The 16,594-nt window shown below is 43.1% G+C and overlaps 1 protein-coding gene across 9 annotated transcripts in view; it reads right to left on the bottom strand.

Moving 5' to 3' along the window:
- The window catches only part of AFG1L (AFG1 like ATPase), a 198,610-nt gene extending 189,418 nt beyond the window's left edge, over nt 1–9,192 (bottom strand). For 8 of the 9 annotated variants that reach the window (XR_008891304.1, XR_008891303.1, XR_008891306.1 and 5 more), the window contains exons 1-2: nt 9,002–9,192; nt 722–936 (exon numbers count right to left, since the gene is read on the bottom strand). Coding sequence is in view for 5 of the 9 variants with exons in the window: in XM_056566260.1 (XP_056422235.1) it covers nt 722–936; nt 9,002–9,131 (345 nt within the window). In the remaining 4 variants the exon portion in view is untranslated. Of the gene's footprint in view, nt 1–721; nt 937–8,731; nt 8,839–9,001 lie in introns of those variants that run through there. The other variant, XM_056566264.1, reaches the window with a different exon arrangement.
- Between the last annotated feature and the right edge of the window lie 7,402 nt (nt 9,193–16,594).

Raw genomic sequence — 16,594 nt, 5'->3', positions numbered from 1 at the left:
TTCATTTAAAAAAAGAAAAAAAGTTTTCCACCGGAGTACCCCTTTAGGGTGCGTTCCCACAGGGCGTATACGCAGCGTTTTTGACACTGCGCAAATTTTACGGCAGCAGCGGGAAATACGCTGCGTATTCCTCGCTCTCTATACACACAGGGCTTTCCGGCGGCAGCCCTATGTGTGTAGTGAGTTTTGGAGGCGGGGCCGTGTGCCGGCGTGTCTGTGACGTGCGGCCCCGCCACCAAAACTCACTGCACACATAGGGCTGCCGCCGGAAAGCCCTGTGTGTATAGAGAGCGAGGAATACGCTGCGTATTTCCCCTGCTGCCATAAATTTTACGCAGCGTGAAATACACTGCATATACGCCATGTGGGAACGCACCCTAAATGGGAGTTTTGCTAAACAAAGTAGCATCACAAACTATGCTGTTCAAAGCTATGCTGTGAATATGCCATAAATGTCCAGATGGAAATACACTATTTATGGACATCTTGTAGGTTTCCATGTATAAAGTTTTAAATGTACTTTGTGCCTGGCTTCTTATATAATCATTTAATTGCGTATTTGCCACATTAATTCCATATCATTTACAAGCAGGGTGTGGATTACAAATAGGTTACTACATTCAGTTACTCCCACTTTCAGCTAATAAAGCTGGTGAGAATTAAAGTATATTTACATAAAAAAGGATGTACGAAAGCATAAATGTATGTTTGCATGCCTGACCTTTGCTAAAACTCCTTTGGATTCCTTCACGTACCCTCGGAGAGCCTCATGAAGACTCTGCAACTCCTGCATGACTCTTCGTTGGTGCTCATCTTTCCTTAGCACACCGTCCTTCACTAGAAGGTCATAATGTTGAAGAGGCCCAGTGCATTCTTTAAACAGGTTACAATTAGTGTTTATTTCACAGTTGGACTCCGTTAACTGGCTTATAGGAGCTGAAAGAAAGAATAAAAATCAGATTTTTAGCAAATCAAGTCCATAGTCCAAGTCAATCTTGTGCTGCCCTGAAGCTGCTTCATGGCCAACGATAGGGCTACTTCTGGGCCTCCATGGGATTTCTATAAGCAGAGCTGTGATGTCCGCAGTGCCTGGGCTGTCATTCACTCTGGAGTAGGTGAGAATACAGCCCAGACCCGCCATGATCGAAGGATGCTACATGCCCCTGGGACTACTTGGGGCTCATTTCTATACAGGACATCAAGACACGGTATGAAAACTACTTTCTGGCTAATAGAAGCAAGCAGAGAATGCACTGAGAGAGCAGCCGACAACCATCGCTGAGAGAGGAGAGGGGGAGCAATCCCCTAACAAATACACCCCACTCATTCCTATGAATCCACTGTATTATTTTATCCAACTGCCCTATATTTTTTATGCTGTTTTGGCTAACAGTAGACTACCTGGGCATAAGACAGCATAAAGACAACTCTACTATAATTAAAGGGTTACTCCACTGGAAAACATTTTTTATACAAATCAACTGATGCTAGAAAACAGATCTGTAAATTACTTCTATTAAAAAATCTAAATCCTTCCAGTACGTATCAGCTGCTGTATACTACAGAGGAAGTTGAGTTGTTCTTTTCAGTCTATCTCACAAAATATCCCAAAGGGTTTCCCAGGGTTACCCCGACCCTTGACAAAGTTGGTTTATCCAACGAAACGTCGGGAGGGTACACCAGTGATATTTTAATCGCATAGGGACAGACTTACTTAGGGAGTCAACACTGTTTATATGCATAGGAGTAGGTAGAATAAAGTAGCAGAACTGCATAAATAAAGGAAGATAATCCCCTATCAAAAAGTGGATATATAAACACCACTCAGAGTCTAGTTTCCCCATGTAATTTTAATATTATATTTGTATATATGTTCACCTAATAAGTATTTTAAGGGTTTTGAAATAAAAGTAAAATTTTATATTTAGGGGGGATCCCGAGTATTGGGAATTAGTCCCATCTGGGCTTAGGATCAGATGGGAATTTGTGATTAATAAGTTCTTTTCAGTCTGTCCACAGTGCTCTCTGCTGACGCCTCTGTCCATGTCAGGAACTGTCCGGAGCAGAAGAGGTTTGCTATGGGGATTTGTTCCTACTCTGGACAGTTCCTGACACTGAAGTTCCTGACAGAGGTGTCAGCAGAGAGCACTGTTGTCAGACAGAAAGGAACAACTCAACTTCCTCTGTAGTATACAGCAGTACTGGAAAGATTAAGATTTTTTATAGAAAACTGCTAAAAATTAGTTTTGTCTTTCTGGAGCCAGATGAAAAAAATCCATCTCGCTGATGTCCGCCATTAACCCCTCAGATGCCATGATTAATACAGATCATGGCATCTGCGGCAATGCGCATGCTTAAATGGATGATCGAATCGCCCGTGGTGCTGCCGCGGAGATCTGATCATCTAAAATAGCAGCCGGAGGTCCCCTCACCTGCCTCCGGCCATCTCCAAGGGTCTTCTGCTCTGGTCTGAGATCAAGCAGACCAAAGCAGAAGATAGCCAATAACACTGATCAGTGCTATGCCTATATCACATGATTGCTATAGATAGTCCCCTATGGGGACATAAAAAGTGTAAAAATAAAAATTCCCTCCCTCAATACAAATGTAAATTGTCCCTTTTTCCCATTTTACCCCCAAAAAGTGTTAAATTTTTTTTTTTAATAAACATGTTTGGTATCACCGCGTGCGTAAATGTCAGAACTATCAAAATATAATGTTAATGATCCCGTATGGTGAACGGCATAAACGTAAAAAAATTTAAGAAAACTTCCAAAATTGCTGTTTGTCACATTTTATTCCCCAAAAAATTAATAAAGTGATCTAAATCATAAACCCAAATGTGGTATGAATAAAAAGTACAGATCACGGCGCAACAAATGAGCCCTCATACAGCCGCGCATACGGAAAAATGAAAAAGTTATAGGTGGTCATAATAGGGCGATATTAAACATACTGATTTTGTACAAAAAGTCTGATATTTTTTTAAAAGCAGTACAGTAATAGAAAAGTATGTAAAGATGGGTATCATTTTGATTATATTGACCCACAGAATAAAGTAAATATTTTTACCGTAAAGTGTACAGTGTGAAAACGAAACCCTCCAAAATTTGCAAAATTGTGGTTTTCATTTAAATTTCCTCACCAAAAAATATATACCGTATTTATCGGCGTATAACACGCACTTTTTAGGCTAAAATTTTTAGCCTAAAGTCTATGTGCGTGTTATACGCCGATACCGCCCCAGGAAAGGCAGGGGGAGAGAGGCCGTCGCTGCCCGCTTCTCTCCCCCCGCCTTCCCTGGGGTCTAGAGCCCTGCTGACGGCCCTTCTCACCCCCTGGCTATCGGCGACGCTGCCCATTCTGTCCCCCTGACTATCGGTACCGGCGCCGATAGCCAGGGGGAGAGAAGGGGCAGCAGCACCCATTGCCGGCGTCGCTTCCCCGTTGGGGGGAGGCAACGGGGCAGCGACGCCGGCATTGGGTGCCGCTGCCCCTTTTCTCCCCCTATCTGTCGGCGGCGCTTCTCTCAGCCTGGCTATCGGCGCCGGCAATGGGGCGCCGGTACCGAGAGTCAGGGGGACAGAACGGGCAGCGCCGCCGATAGCCAGGGAGAGAGAAGGGCCGGCAGCATGGCTCTAGACCCCAGGAAAGGCAGGGGGAGAAAAGCGGGCAGCGACGGCCTCTCTCCCCCTGCCTTTCCTGGGGATGTATCGGGGTATACACGCGCACACACGCACCCTCATTTTACCATGGATATTTGGGTAAAAAACTTTTTTTACCCAAATATCCTTGGTAAAATGAGGGTGCGTGTTATAGGCCGGTGCGTGGTATACCCCGATAAATACGGTATTTTTTGGGTTCGTCGTACATTTTATGGTAAATGAGAAGTGTCATTACAAAGTACAATTGGTCACACAAAAAACAAAATATGAGTCTGTGGAAGGAAATATAAAAGAGTTACGGATTTTAGAAGGAGAGGAGTAAAAAAAAAAAAAAAAAAAAAAAAACACAAAAATAAAATTGGCCTGGTCCTTGGGGGTACTCCTGTGGAAAACTTTTTTTTTTTTTTTTTTTATCAACTGGTGCCAGAAAGTTAAACAGATTTGTAAATTAATAATGATAAGACGGGAAAGGAGAGGGCACACAAAGAGGTTACTTCACCTTAATAATAGTGCGGCCTGGTATCGGCAACCTAAATAGTCATCTTCTGCACCCCGCACATACAAAGAGTGAAGTATCCTATATAATACAAGAAAGAAAACATACGTGCACTCAATGCTCAGTGGAGACAGTTCGGTGTATCTGTTTGGTAAACGGGTAGCTGGATCACAGCATCAGCGCAGATGTAATGGCGTTCGGAGGCTACGTCGGCAGTTTCACACGTGAATGCGTGCTTCTTCCGGCCTGAAGAAGCACGCATTCACGTGTGAAACTGCCGGCGTAGCCTCCGAACGCCATTACATCTGCGCTGATGCTGTGATCCAGCTACCCGTTTACCAAACAGATACACCGAACTGTCTCCGCTGAGCAGTGAGTGCACGCATGTTTTCTTTCTTGTATTAGATTTGTAAATTACTTCTATTAAAAAATCTTAATCCTTCCAGTACTTATTAGCAGCTGTATACTACAGAGGAAATTCTTCTTTTTGGATTTCTTTTTTGTCATGACCACAGTGCTCTCTGCTGACACCTCTGTCCATTTTAGGAACTGTTCAGAGCAGCATACGTTTGCTATGGGGATTTTCTCCTGCTCTTGGCAGTTCCTGACATGGACAGAGGTATCAGCAGAGAGCACTGTGGTCAGACAGAAAAGAAATCCAAAAAGAAATGAATTTTCTCTGTATTATACAGCAGCTAATAAGTACTGGAAGGATTAAGATTTTTTTAATAGAAGTAATTTACAAATCTGTTTAACCTTCTGGAACCAGTTGATTAAAAAAAAAAAAAAAAAAGTTTTCCACCGGAGTACCCCTTTAAGGTCAAAATGGGCTTGGTCCGTAAGGGGTTAAAGAATGGACCAGACCATTCTTTTGGCAGTGTAATTTCAGTGGTGGAACATCTGCCACTGAAATTCCATAGTGTGCACCAGGCAGCGGAATCCCATTGCCAGCAATAGGATTCTGCTGCACTGGAATTCCCAACTGAAATTCCTTGGCGGAAATCTGGTCGTAGATTCCGTAGTGTGAACCTAGCCTTAATGTGGTTGCGCTGCAATAGGTAACATGACACAGCTGCAACACGACAGTAGGGGGGGGGGGTTCTTTTGATTTACAGCCAATAAGTCACAAATATTTTGTTTGGGTGACCTAGAAGTGACTTGCTTAAGGTGCTTAGGGGCTGTAATCCCCGTGTACTTATACCGTGTATATCAGCGATAGTTAAAGGGGTACTCCGGTGGAACACTTTTTTTTTTTTTAATCAACTGTTGCCAGAAAGTTAAACAGATTTGTAAATTACTTCTATTACAAATTCTTAATCCTTCCAGAACTTATTAGCGGCTGTATACTACAGAGGAAATTATTTTATTTGGGGATTTCTTTTCTGTCACAACCACAGTGCTCTCTGCTGACACCTCTGTCCATTTTAGGAACTTTCAAGAGCAGCATATGTTTGCTATGGGGATTTGTTCCAAAAAGAAAATAATTTCCTCTGTAGTATACAGCCGCTAATAAGTACTGGAAGGATTAAGATTTTTTAATAGAAGTAATTTACAAATCTTACAATAAAAAAAGAGGTAGCGTGCACTCACCACGGGTAAACGGCTGCAGGCCCAAGGTCCGGGATCACCGAGGCATAGACGAAGACGGTAAGGGGCGCTCAGAGGCTCTTCCACTGTCTCTATATGCTTTCAAGGAGTTCACTGTCCAAAAGGACCTAAGCTCCTTGTCAGCTAGAGAAGTAATCCTGTATTCTAAAGCTTTTACACTGAGTACTTTAACTTCATCCAGGGAATTGCAGGACATGAAAAACGCCCCTGCGTCTTGTCTATTGGTGTTAGTAGAGCCAGAGGCTCCAGCTGGTGGGGTATCTGTATCCATAACTTAATAATGTGTATAGAAATAAGGCTGAATAGGGTGCTCATCAATCCAGAAAAACAAGTAATAGCAGAGCAAAATAGCCTAGACCACTAGAGGAGGAGAGAGCACACCGTGCAGCTGAACATGCAATTATACGATACCGCTGGTATACACTGGCAGCCTCCGGACCCGTTAAATAACAGAGCAGCACCTGCGGGGTGCACACACTAGATAAAGTATCCAATAGTACAATAAAAATTGTCTGGATTGATGAGCACCCTATTCAGCCTTATTTCTATACACATTATTAAGTTATGGATACAGATACCCCACCAGCTGGAGCCTCTGGCTCTACTAACACCAATAGACAAGACGCAGGGGCGTTTTTCATGTCCTGCAATTCCCTGGATGAAGTTAAAGTACTCAGTGTAAAAGCTTTAGAATACAGGATTACTTCTCTAGCTGACAAGGAGCTTAGGTCCTTTTGGACAGTGAACTCCTTGAAAGCATATAGAGACAGTGGAAGAGCCTCTGAGCGCCCCTTACCGTCTTCGTCTATGCCTCGGTGATCCCGGACCTTGGGCCTGCAGCCGTTTACCCGTGGTGAGTGCACGCTACCTCTTTTTTTATTGTACTATTGGATACTTTATCTAGTGTGTGCACCCCGCAGGTGCTGCTCTGTTATTTAACGGGTCCGGAGGCTGCCAGTGTATACCAGCGGTATCGTATAATTGCATGTTCAGCTGCACGGTGTGCTCTCTCCTCCTCTAGTGGTCTAGGCTAATTTACAAATCTGTTTAACTTTCTGGCACAAGTTGATTAAAAAAAAAAAAAAAAAAAAAAAAAAAAAAAGTTTTCGACCGGAGTACCCCTTTAAAGATAACGTCAGTGATACAAACAAATGTATAACTGTAAGGCTACATGTGACATATACGTTACAGATTGTCAGTAGCAACAATGTGGATGGGATTTTAAGAAAAAACTTTAAAGGGATCAATGCTGAAAGTGACCTGTACTATAACATCTCTAATATACATTCATTATTTTTTATTTTTTTGTTTAAAATATATTATTTTATATTTGAAAACCGGCCACTAGGGATCTCCCTCCTAATGGCCGGCTGCAGCCTGCCGTGAGGTCACAAATGAATTTGGACCGATTCCCGAATTTGGATCGGTCCGAATTCAGTCAGCCTGTGCTCGCTCCTTGTCTGCCAATCAGACTGGCGGCAGCATTGGCTCACTGGCCTCCCCGTATGTACATGCATGGCAGGTCGGCGTGGCTATACTCCTCCTCCCTGGGTAGCGCGTAAACTGCTAAACATGGAGGAGGAGATCCCAGAGCAGGATGCTGTGCTACTGGCCGCTCATCAATGCAGGCTCCCGACAGGGGCACAGCATAGAAGCTGTGAGGGCGGAAGTCGGCGCCCAGCAGGCATCAGTGACGTTGCACCTGCTGGGGAAGTCGGCTTCCTGCAGAGCAAGAGACTCAAGCAGAAGAGTAGCCCTTTATAAGGTAGGAAAACATTTTTAAATGGCAGGGTGGGGGGTTAGATTAACAATAGGTAGGGACAGAAATTTTTTTTTATACAGATCTTTAAAGGAGTACTCCACTGCCCTAGTGTTTGGAACATTTCGTTCCGAACACTTGGTGCGGGCTTCCAGGTTCGTGGTGTCACGCCAAGCCTCCTCAATGCAAGTCTATGGGAGGGGGTGTGGCGTGACATCACAACCCCGGCAGCCCACACCCAGCATTAAGAACAAAATGTTCTGAATGCTGGGGCAGTGGAGTACCCCTTTAACTTATGGCTGGGGAAGCTACTTCTTTGTTAGGGTATGTTCATCCTGAGGAATGGATGAAGAATCATTTTGGTCAGGCAGATCTGCCATCTTCTGCTTGGCACATGATTTGAAGAGGAGGATCAGGATATGCTGCAGACGATGTTCAGCCACTTTGGGGTTAGATACGATTCTGTGTTAGTTCTGCTCCGAAAACATTTTTCAGGAAAAGATAAAGTCTCATTGACTTCAGTGGGCTTTTAGATTTCAGCAGAAATGTTCAATCTACCGGCGGAATATAAGTCAACGTCAAAATTTCATCTGCAGAAATTCCTCAGCGTGAACCAAGCTGTAGCCAAAGTCAATGGGACTTTCATTCAAGGTAAAATTGGAGCAGAATACTGGCGCAGAATTACAATTCCTCAGTGTGAACATACCCTAAGGGTCTATTCACACGGCAGAAATCCAACTGAAATGAAAGCCCAATAAACTTCTATGGGATTCCGCACTCCCGCTGACATTTCTGAAATCCCGCTATTCCGCAAACGGGATTCCCAAAGTGTCAACGGGAGTGCACAATCCCATAGAAGTGTATTGGGCTTTCATTTCAGGCGGAATTCTGCCTGTGTGAATAGACCCTTACTGTGATGAGTCTTCTCCACAGGAGCTGCCAATCACTGACTAAAGTTGGAAACTGCTGTGGCCAGTGATTGGCTGTGCGGGTCATCTCCATTGATGAATCACAAGAACAAGGAGGAAGTGGTGACAGAAAGATGTCTGAATGGCAGCTGCAGGGAATCCGGTCAAGTAAGGATCACCTCTTTTTCATAGTGCCCCCAGCTGTATGTCATTTTATTTAATTCCAGGACAACTCATTAAATACATTGGCATTGCTTTAACTAATCTGAACCAAAAATCCCATCAGCAAGTCCACCTGATTTCCAGAAACCAATCAGACTTCTCCTTTAACTTCCCACATCTCTCAGATAAAAGAAAGCTGTAATCTGATTGGCTGCTGGGGGCACATAGTTATGTCCACAATTTTCTCATTTCAACAAGCTTTATTTATAGATAAAAAAAAAAAAAAAAAAGAACAGCCCATAACCGGAATGCACAGTGCTGTGATGCAGGCAGGGCTTGTGTCCCCAGCTCCCATTCATTGTTCACAAGCTGCTGATCCCCTCCATAACCCGGAGCCACTCACCCGCCGCACTACTCCATAGACAGGGCACCGTACGCCGTGCCAGCTGAGCACACTGGGCTTTATACTGCAGCCTTCGGTATGCTGTCAAAAAACTGCGTAAAGGAACCAAGGGCGCAACGGGAGCCGCCATGTTAGAAGAGGCAGGTTTCAATAACTTTATTCAGGAAGGAAGGGAGACAAATGTTCACACAGGAGCGTGGACCGGGGCGTGGCCAGTAGCTAGGCAACACGGAGAACAGCATGGTGGCGAGTGTTACCAAACCATGGTGCCTCCAGCTGATGAAAACTACATCTCCCAGCTGTCCAGGCATGCTGGGAGTTATAGTTTTGCAACAGCTGGAGGTACCTTGGTTTGGAAACACTGCTCTATAGAGAGGAGGCAGAGGAAAGCCCTTTATAGCAGTGTACCAAGTGTTACTAAACTACAACTCTCAGCATGTCCGGACAGCCAACGGCTGTCTGGGCATGCTGGGAGTTGTAGTTTTACAACAGTGGCAACCACTGCTTTATATTATATACTGTATTATTGTTACACAGTGACTAAACATGATGGGCATATCATCCAAGCCCCATCAGGTTGTCACAAAGATGGGTATATAAGCTGCCAGCTGTCTGCCCACCAGTGCCCATCTGAAATGAGTAACCAATTAAAACCATTGTCATTTACAGGAAACGCCATATTTTGGCTGGGTTCACGCTGCATTTAAACCCTTTAGGACACAGCCAATTTATTTTTATTTATTTATTTTTTCTCCTGGCCTTCTAAGTAAGCGAACTTACAGTAAATTCGATTCGTCACGAACTTCTCGGCTCGGCAGTTGATGACTTTTCCTGCATAAATTAGTTCAGCTTTCCGGTGCTCCGGTGGGCTGGAAAAGGTGGATACACTCCTAGGAGACTCTTTCCTAGGAATGTATCCACCTTTTCCAGCCCAGCGGAGCACCTGAAAGCTGAACTAATTTACGCAGGAAAAGTCATCAACTGCCGAGCCGAGAAGTTCGTGACCAATCGAATTTACTGTAAGTTCGCTCATCTCTACTTCTAAGAGTCATAAGGGCGGAATTTCACCACAAATTAAATGTACAGCGCAAAACAAAAAAAATATAATTTGTAGCAGGAAATTGAAGAGAAAACTTTTTGTTTTTACACAATGCACTTTATGGTAAAAATTACATGTTATCTTTATTCTTTGGGTCAATACATTTAAAACAGCGGTCTTCAAACTGTGGCCCTCCAGATGTTGCAAAACTACAACTCCCAGCATACCCGGACAGCCGTTGTCCGGGTATGCTGGGAGTTGTAGTTTTGCAACATCTGGAGGGCCACAGTTTGAAGACCGCTGTTTTAAATGTATACCCATGTATACATATCTTTTCTATTATTGTGCTGCTTTTAAAAAAGTAAAACTTTTTAACAAAATACGTATGTTTAAAATTTCCCTACTCTGACCCTCTATAGCTTTTTTATTCACTTTTAAAAAAAAAGTTTTAGGCTACTTTCACACTGCCGTCGTGCGGCGTCCTTAAACGGCGTCTTTTTTTTTTTTTTTTTTTCCTGATTAGTAAAATGTGTTAAAAAAAAAAAGTTTTTGTAAGTAAATATTTTGTAAAAAAAAATCCCTCCCCCAATAAAAATTCAAGTCACCCTCTTTTTCCAATTTTTTTAATAAATCACTGTACAGACAAGCAAAAATGCCCATATTTGGTATCACCGCGTACGTAATTGTCCAAACTATTAAATTATTATGCTTCTGATCCTGCACGGTGAACAGCATAAAAAAATTCCAAATGCAAAAATTGCTGATTTTTTTTGTTGCATTAATTCCCCCCAAAAAACATAATAAAAAAGTGATCAAAAAGCCAGAACTACACAAAAGTGGTACCATGAATAATGACAGCTCATGGCACAAAAAACAAACCCTAAAACAGCTCTGTAGGTGGAAAAATAGGAGTGAGAACATGGGAATGAACAAAGTTTATTTTTCAAGGTAAATTTTTTTTTAACCATAAACGAAACAAAGATTATTCAAGTTTGGTATTGTGGTGTCCCGGTACAGGACATGGTCCTGTACTATCTCTAGGTCCCCTCTGGAAGAGTCCCTGCAGTCCATATGGCTCTCCTTCGGGGCTCACCCCCTTGCTCACCTTCTGTTAATGCATTGTAAATGTGTTGTGTACATACTGTTCATTATACTTACAGTTGTACAAATGTATAGAGGTTAGTCATGTGACACTACCCAGAGTACCATGGGCACAGGGACCACAGGCTTAGCAACCAATGGGCTTTAGTCCAGCCCCCCTAGTATATAAGGGGCTGTAGTCTCTAAACTCTCTCTCTCTCTTGATTCCTGGATTCATAAGAAAGCACAATACCTGTACTATTTAAATTCATCTCCGTTAGGCCAAAGCCTAAAGAACCTGCAGCCACTTCAAAACGTGAGTTATCAAGCTCTATCTACAACTCTTGTGACTACTACTCAACGCAAGAATAATATTAGTAGCCAGTTGCCTGCATAAATCATCTCAATACTACAAGTCCCAGCAAAGCCTGTGAGGTATCCTGCATCCCGGTTGCCTCTAGAGAAACTGCATAAATGTAAAGACTGTGCTACACCATTGCAACACCCCGGCACCACAGTATCATTGGAATCATACTGACCCATAGAATAAAGATGGCATATCAAATTTACCATATTTTGAACTCTGAAAATAATTATTGCCCTACAAAATTGTGCAATTCCATACTTTTTTCAATTTTGCCATACATATAATTTTTTTCTGGCTTTGTCATACATTGTATAATAAAAAAAAAGTGTATCAGTGGAAAGTACAACTCGCCACACAGAAAATAAGCCCTAATGCTTTGTCAGTCAAATGTAAAGAAAAGTTATGGGTCTTAGAAGATAAGGAGGAAAAAATGTGAACCTGAAAAAAATTAGCTGGGTCATGAAGGGGTTAAACAAAATGAATATGTTTAAAATTGCTCTATTTATATATCTTTTTATATTTCCATATACAGGGCTGTGTGAGGGCTAATTTTTGTGCCATAGTCTGTAGTTTTTGTCGGAAACATATGACTTTTTGATCACTTTTTATTTCATTTTTTTCTGGGATGTGATGTGACCAAAAACTGCAATTTGTGTTTTTTTTTTATTTTAAAAACTAGAACAAGGTAATAATTAAAATTAGTGGTTTATCGCTCAAATGTCTGTCCTTTAACTGGTTAAATGCAATGATCAATAGCGATCACAGCATGTAAACATCAAATGCCGGTAATCCCTTGTGCGCCATCGGCACCTCTGCAATGTAATCACGCGGTGCAGATGGGTTGTTGTGGAAGCCCAGGGTCTCACCTCTGCTTTCCAGGCTTCCATGGATCAGTTATTGCTGAAGGCTGCCTTAGGCAGCCCGTAGCAATCGAGTGCTGATTACATGGATCAATGTAATGCAATAGCATTACTTTGATCAATGTAAGCCAAGCCATCTACTGATGGCTTATGATAGTTCCCGTTAAGTAAAAAAAGTTAAATTAAAGTTTTTTAAAAATATAAAAAGAAATTCCCTCCCATAATTAAAATGTAAATTACCCCCCCCCCCTTTAAAAAAAAAAAAAAAAAAAACACTGTAAAAAACAACCATAAACATATTTGGTATTACTGCATAATTGTCCAAATTATTAAATATTACATTCCTATTCCTGCACAGTCAACGACGTAAAGACAAAATAATTTCAGCCGCCAAAATTGCTGATTTTTGGTGACATCACATCCCAGAAAAAATGTAATAAAAAGTTGTCAAAAAGCCAGGACTGCACAAAATAGTATCGTTAAAAACTACAGCTCATAGCACAAGAAAAAAAAAAAAACACTAACACAGCTCCATAGGTGGATATAAAATAAAAATATTTATAGGGGTCAGAACATGGCAGAGATTTTTTTTTTCTTTTTCAAGTTTTCAATTTTTTATAACAATTAAACTAAGCAAAAATGAAGCTCTCTGAACCCTTGCAGGGTGTCTCATCTGGGGTCCATACTTCTCCCCTCAGTGCTCCTCCTAAACTACAGAGGACTATGCTATAAAGCACACTGCTGGACCCCTCCGAGCTGTACCTCCGCAGGACCCACTTTCAGTCTCACGGGCCCTTTGGGCCGCTCGCTCTATTCCTGATAACTCACCTTGGGACATCTGTCTGGACTCTGACCTGGACTGTCCTGTGTTCCTGCTACCTGTCCCCCCGGACCTGAGTCAACTTCTCTCCCAAATTCCTACTAAGAAATACTTTAAAGGGGTACTCCGGCCCTAAGACATCTTAACCCCTATCCAAAGGATAGGGGATAAGATGTCTGATCACGGGGGTCCCGCTGCTGGGGACCCCCACAATCTGGCATGTAGCACCCACCTGTGGGTGCTGCACACAGCACTGCAGCCACCGAGTCTGGACTCCCCTGCGGGATGTCACGATACTCCGGCCCCGTAGTCATGACCCGGCAGACGCGGTGGCTGCAGCACTGCGTGCAGCGCCCACAGGTGGCTGCTACATGCCAGATTGCTGGGGTCCCCATCAGTGGGACCCCCGCGATCAGACATCTTATCCGCTATCCTTTGGGCTGGATTACCCCTTTAAAGTATTTCTAAGTAGGAATTTGGGAGATAAGTTGGATCTTATTTCAGAGGTTAAAGATACCTTCTGGGCAGAGATTTCTACGCTCCATCAGGATTTACAGCATGTTTTGGACTGGATGGAGGGTCTGGAGTAGGCCCACGACTTAGACAATAGGGGTAGGCGTAACAACATTAGGGTCCATGGGCTCCCGGTGGCCACTCAGGTGGAGGACTTACATGCTACGTTGGAAGCTACAGTATATCTAACATGATCTTAGGTGAAACCCTGTCTCACAAGAAAAAGATGGACCGTGTCCACAGGGCTCTCCGTCCCTGCCCTACCAATGGTCCTCCCAGAGACATCATCTGCTGTGTTGCTAACTTTCAACTGAAGGAAAGGAGTATGGCAAAATTGCCCTAACTCAGGCACTTTGATTTTTATGGTGCTCCCATCCAGTTGTATCAAGACCTTTCTTGGATCACCTTACGCAAGAGACGAATGTTGCAGCCTTTTCCTGTTAGCTCTACATTCTGCCCAAATCCCGTACAGGTGGTCCTTCCCGTTTGCCCTTTTGGCACGCCGTGATGGACGCTCTGCTATGCTACGCTCCTTTGCTGACCTGACGGCATTCTGTGCTGCCTTGGACTTACCGGTTCCTCAACTTACGGATTAGGGCCTAACTCCTCCTCCTCCCTTGCCCCAGGTGTGGCAACCTGTATGGGCAAGCACTCCCGAGCTGTCCGGAAGCCATCCTCTCCGGGCCAACGAAGCACCCCTTCTGACCCACCATGAGGGATCCATCCGAGACTCTTGCTGTTTGTCCATTGGATTTTTTCGAGACTCCTTGTCCGTTTATCTTCCTCATTGTAGTATGCTCTGTGCTTAATTTGTTACGTTTGTCATATACTTGTTCAGTTTTTATTATTTTGCCATTATTTCAGGGGTTTTCTCTTCCCTGGCCTTGGGCCGGGACACTTCTTGTGTTGGGTTTTCCCTTCTGGAGCGTTCTTCTACTTCCCCCTTTGAGGCCGTGGCAACTAAAGGATTGTTTGTGGGATTTTTGATTAACATATTCCCTTCTAACTTTATGGTCTCCTCTCTGGCTTACAAGCCATTGGTTCATTTATGGTTATGTTTTCCCTTTGTGTTCTCCCTTGTGTTTTTCTTCGTCCTCTAGCCTCTTCTTTCGCCTTTTGTCTTGTCGTTCTCTTTTTCTACTTGTCTTCTCTGGGGTTTTTACCTTTTTTCAGGTCCGGACTGCTGTTGTGGTGGTTCTACCGGTCTCTTCTTCATCCCCCGATTCCTGTGGGCTTTTTTAACGGTCTGAGTGAGTACCCTTCCACATTTGCACTCTCCCTATCTCTCACCCTCTCATGGCTAACTGTGTATCCCTGAATGTAAAGGGCCTTAACTCTCCATCTAAGCGGCGACTGTTGCAGAGAGAGTTGTTTGCCCTGAAGGCGGATATTGTTTACCTCCAGGAGACACATTTTGACAAGACAGGTACTTTCCAAATTCTTCACCATATCTACCCTCAGGTCTTTTTAGCTTTAATGGACAGGAAGGTTGCGGGGGTGGCTATTTTAATCTCTAGATCTTGTTCCTTGCAGGTCTTTTCTTCCTATGCGGATCCCCTGGGTCGGTTTGTTATAAACGAGGGCTCTATGGGGGGTAGGCAGTTACTTCTCTGTAATATTTATGCTCCAATACCTCTCAGGTGCCTTTTTTGTGATGAGTTCTGTCTCGCCTACATAAAATCCCCTCCTCAGTGTGGCTCCTGGGGGGTGATTTTAACCTGGTTTTCTTCCCTTCTATGGACCGCCATTCTACTGTAGATGCGTTGCCGTCCCCTTCGCAGTTGTGCTTATCTACGCTTTTCTGGCGCTTGGTTCGTTCGGCCTTGCTTTTTGATCTCTGGCGCATTAATCACCCTACTGACCTTTTACCTTCTAATCTCAACCTCATAAACTTCATACTCGTATTGACTATTTCTTTGGCAACCTCCCTATGGTCTGTATGCTTTCCTGTGCCTCTGTGAAACCTGTCCATTGGTCTGATCATAGCCCTATCCTTCTTTCTTTTTCTCCTTTCACCACCTCTCCTCCCCGCTGTCACTGCATCTTAATGATTCTTTGCCTAAATCCCCCCCCCATCCCAGGACTGGGTCCGAGCATGCATACTTGAGTACTTCGCTAATAACAAAGGCTCTGTGACCTCTCAGGCGGTTCTGTGGGAAGCCCATAAATCTGTGGTCAGAGGTCATTGCATTGCTTTGGGTTCACGATTAACCCCTTAGGCACTCAGCCTATTTTCACCTTAAGGAGTCACCAATTGTACTTTGCAATGACATCACTTATTTTAGAATATAACCTGGGGCAAAACCAAAACAAAATTATTTGTGGGGTGGAATTACAAAAAAACGCCATTTTGTAACTTTTGGGTGCTCCCGTTTCTACGCAGCGCAATATTTGGTAAAATGACACCTTATCTTTATTCTGTAGGTCCATACGGTTACAAGGATACCCAATTTATGTAGGTTTTATTTTAATTTAATACTTTAAAAAATTATAAACTACATGCACCAAAATTAGTATGTTTAAAATTGGCATCTTATGACCCCTATAACTTTTTTATTTTTCTGTGTACAGGGTGGTATGAGAGCTAATTTTTTGCGCCGTCATCTGTAGTTTTTAAAGGTACCATTTTTGATCGCTTTTTATTAATATTTTTATGGTATATGAAGTGACCCAAAATGCACCCTTTTGGACTTTGGTATTTTTTTACGTGTACGCCATTGACCGTGTGGTTTAGCTAACCTAATATTTGAATAGTTTGGACTTTTACGCACGCGCCGGTACCACATATGATGATTTTTATTCTTTATTACATTATTTTATTTAAAAAATGGGAAAAGGGGGGTGATTTAAACTTTTAATAGGGAAGGGGTTAATTAATTTAAGATCTGCCTATTTGCTGATGACGTCTTGCTTA

The sequence above is a fragment of the Hyla sarda genome, chromosome 3 (assembly GCF_029499605.1).
Source record: "Hyla sarda isolate aHylSar1 chromosome 3, aHylSar1.hap1, whole genome shotgun sequence".
NCBI classification, from domain to species: Eukaryota; Metazoa; Chordata; class Amphibia; order Anura; family Hylidae; genus Hyla; species Hyla sarda.
This window is presented reverse-complemented; position numbering and strand designations above follow the sequence as displayed.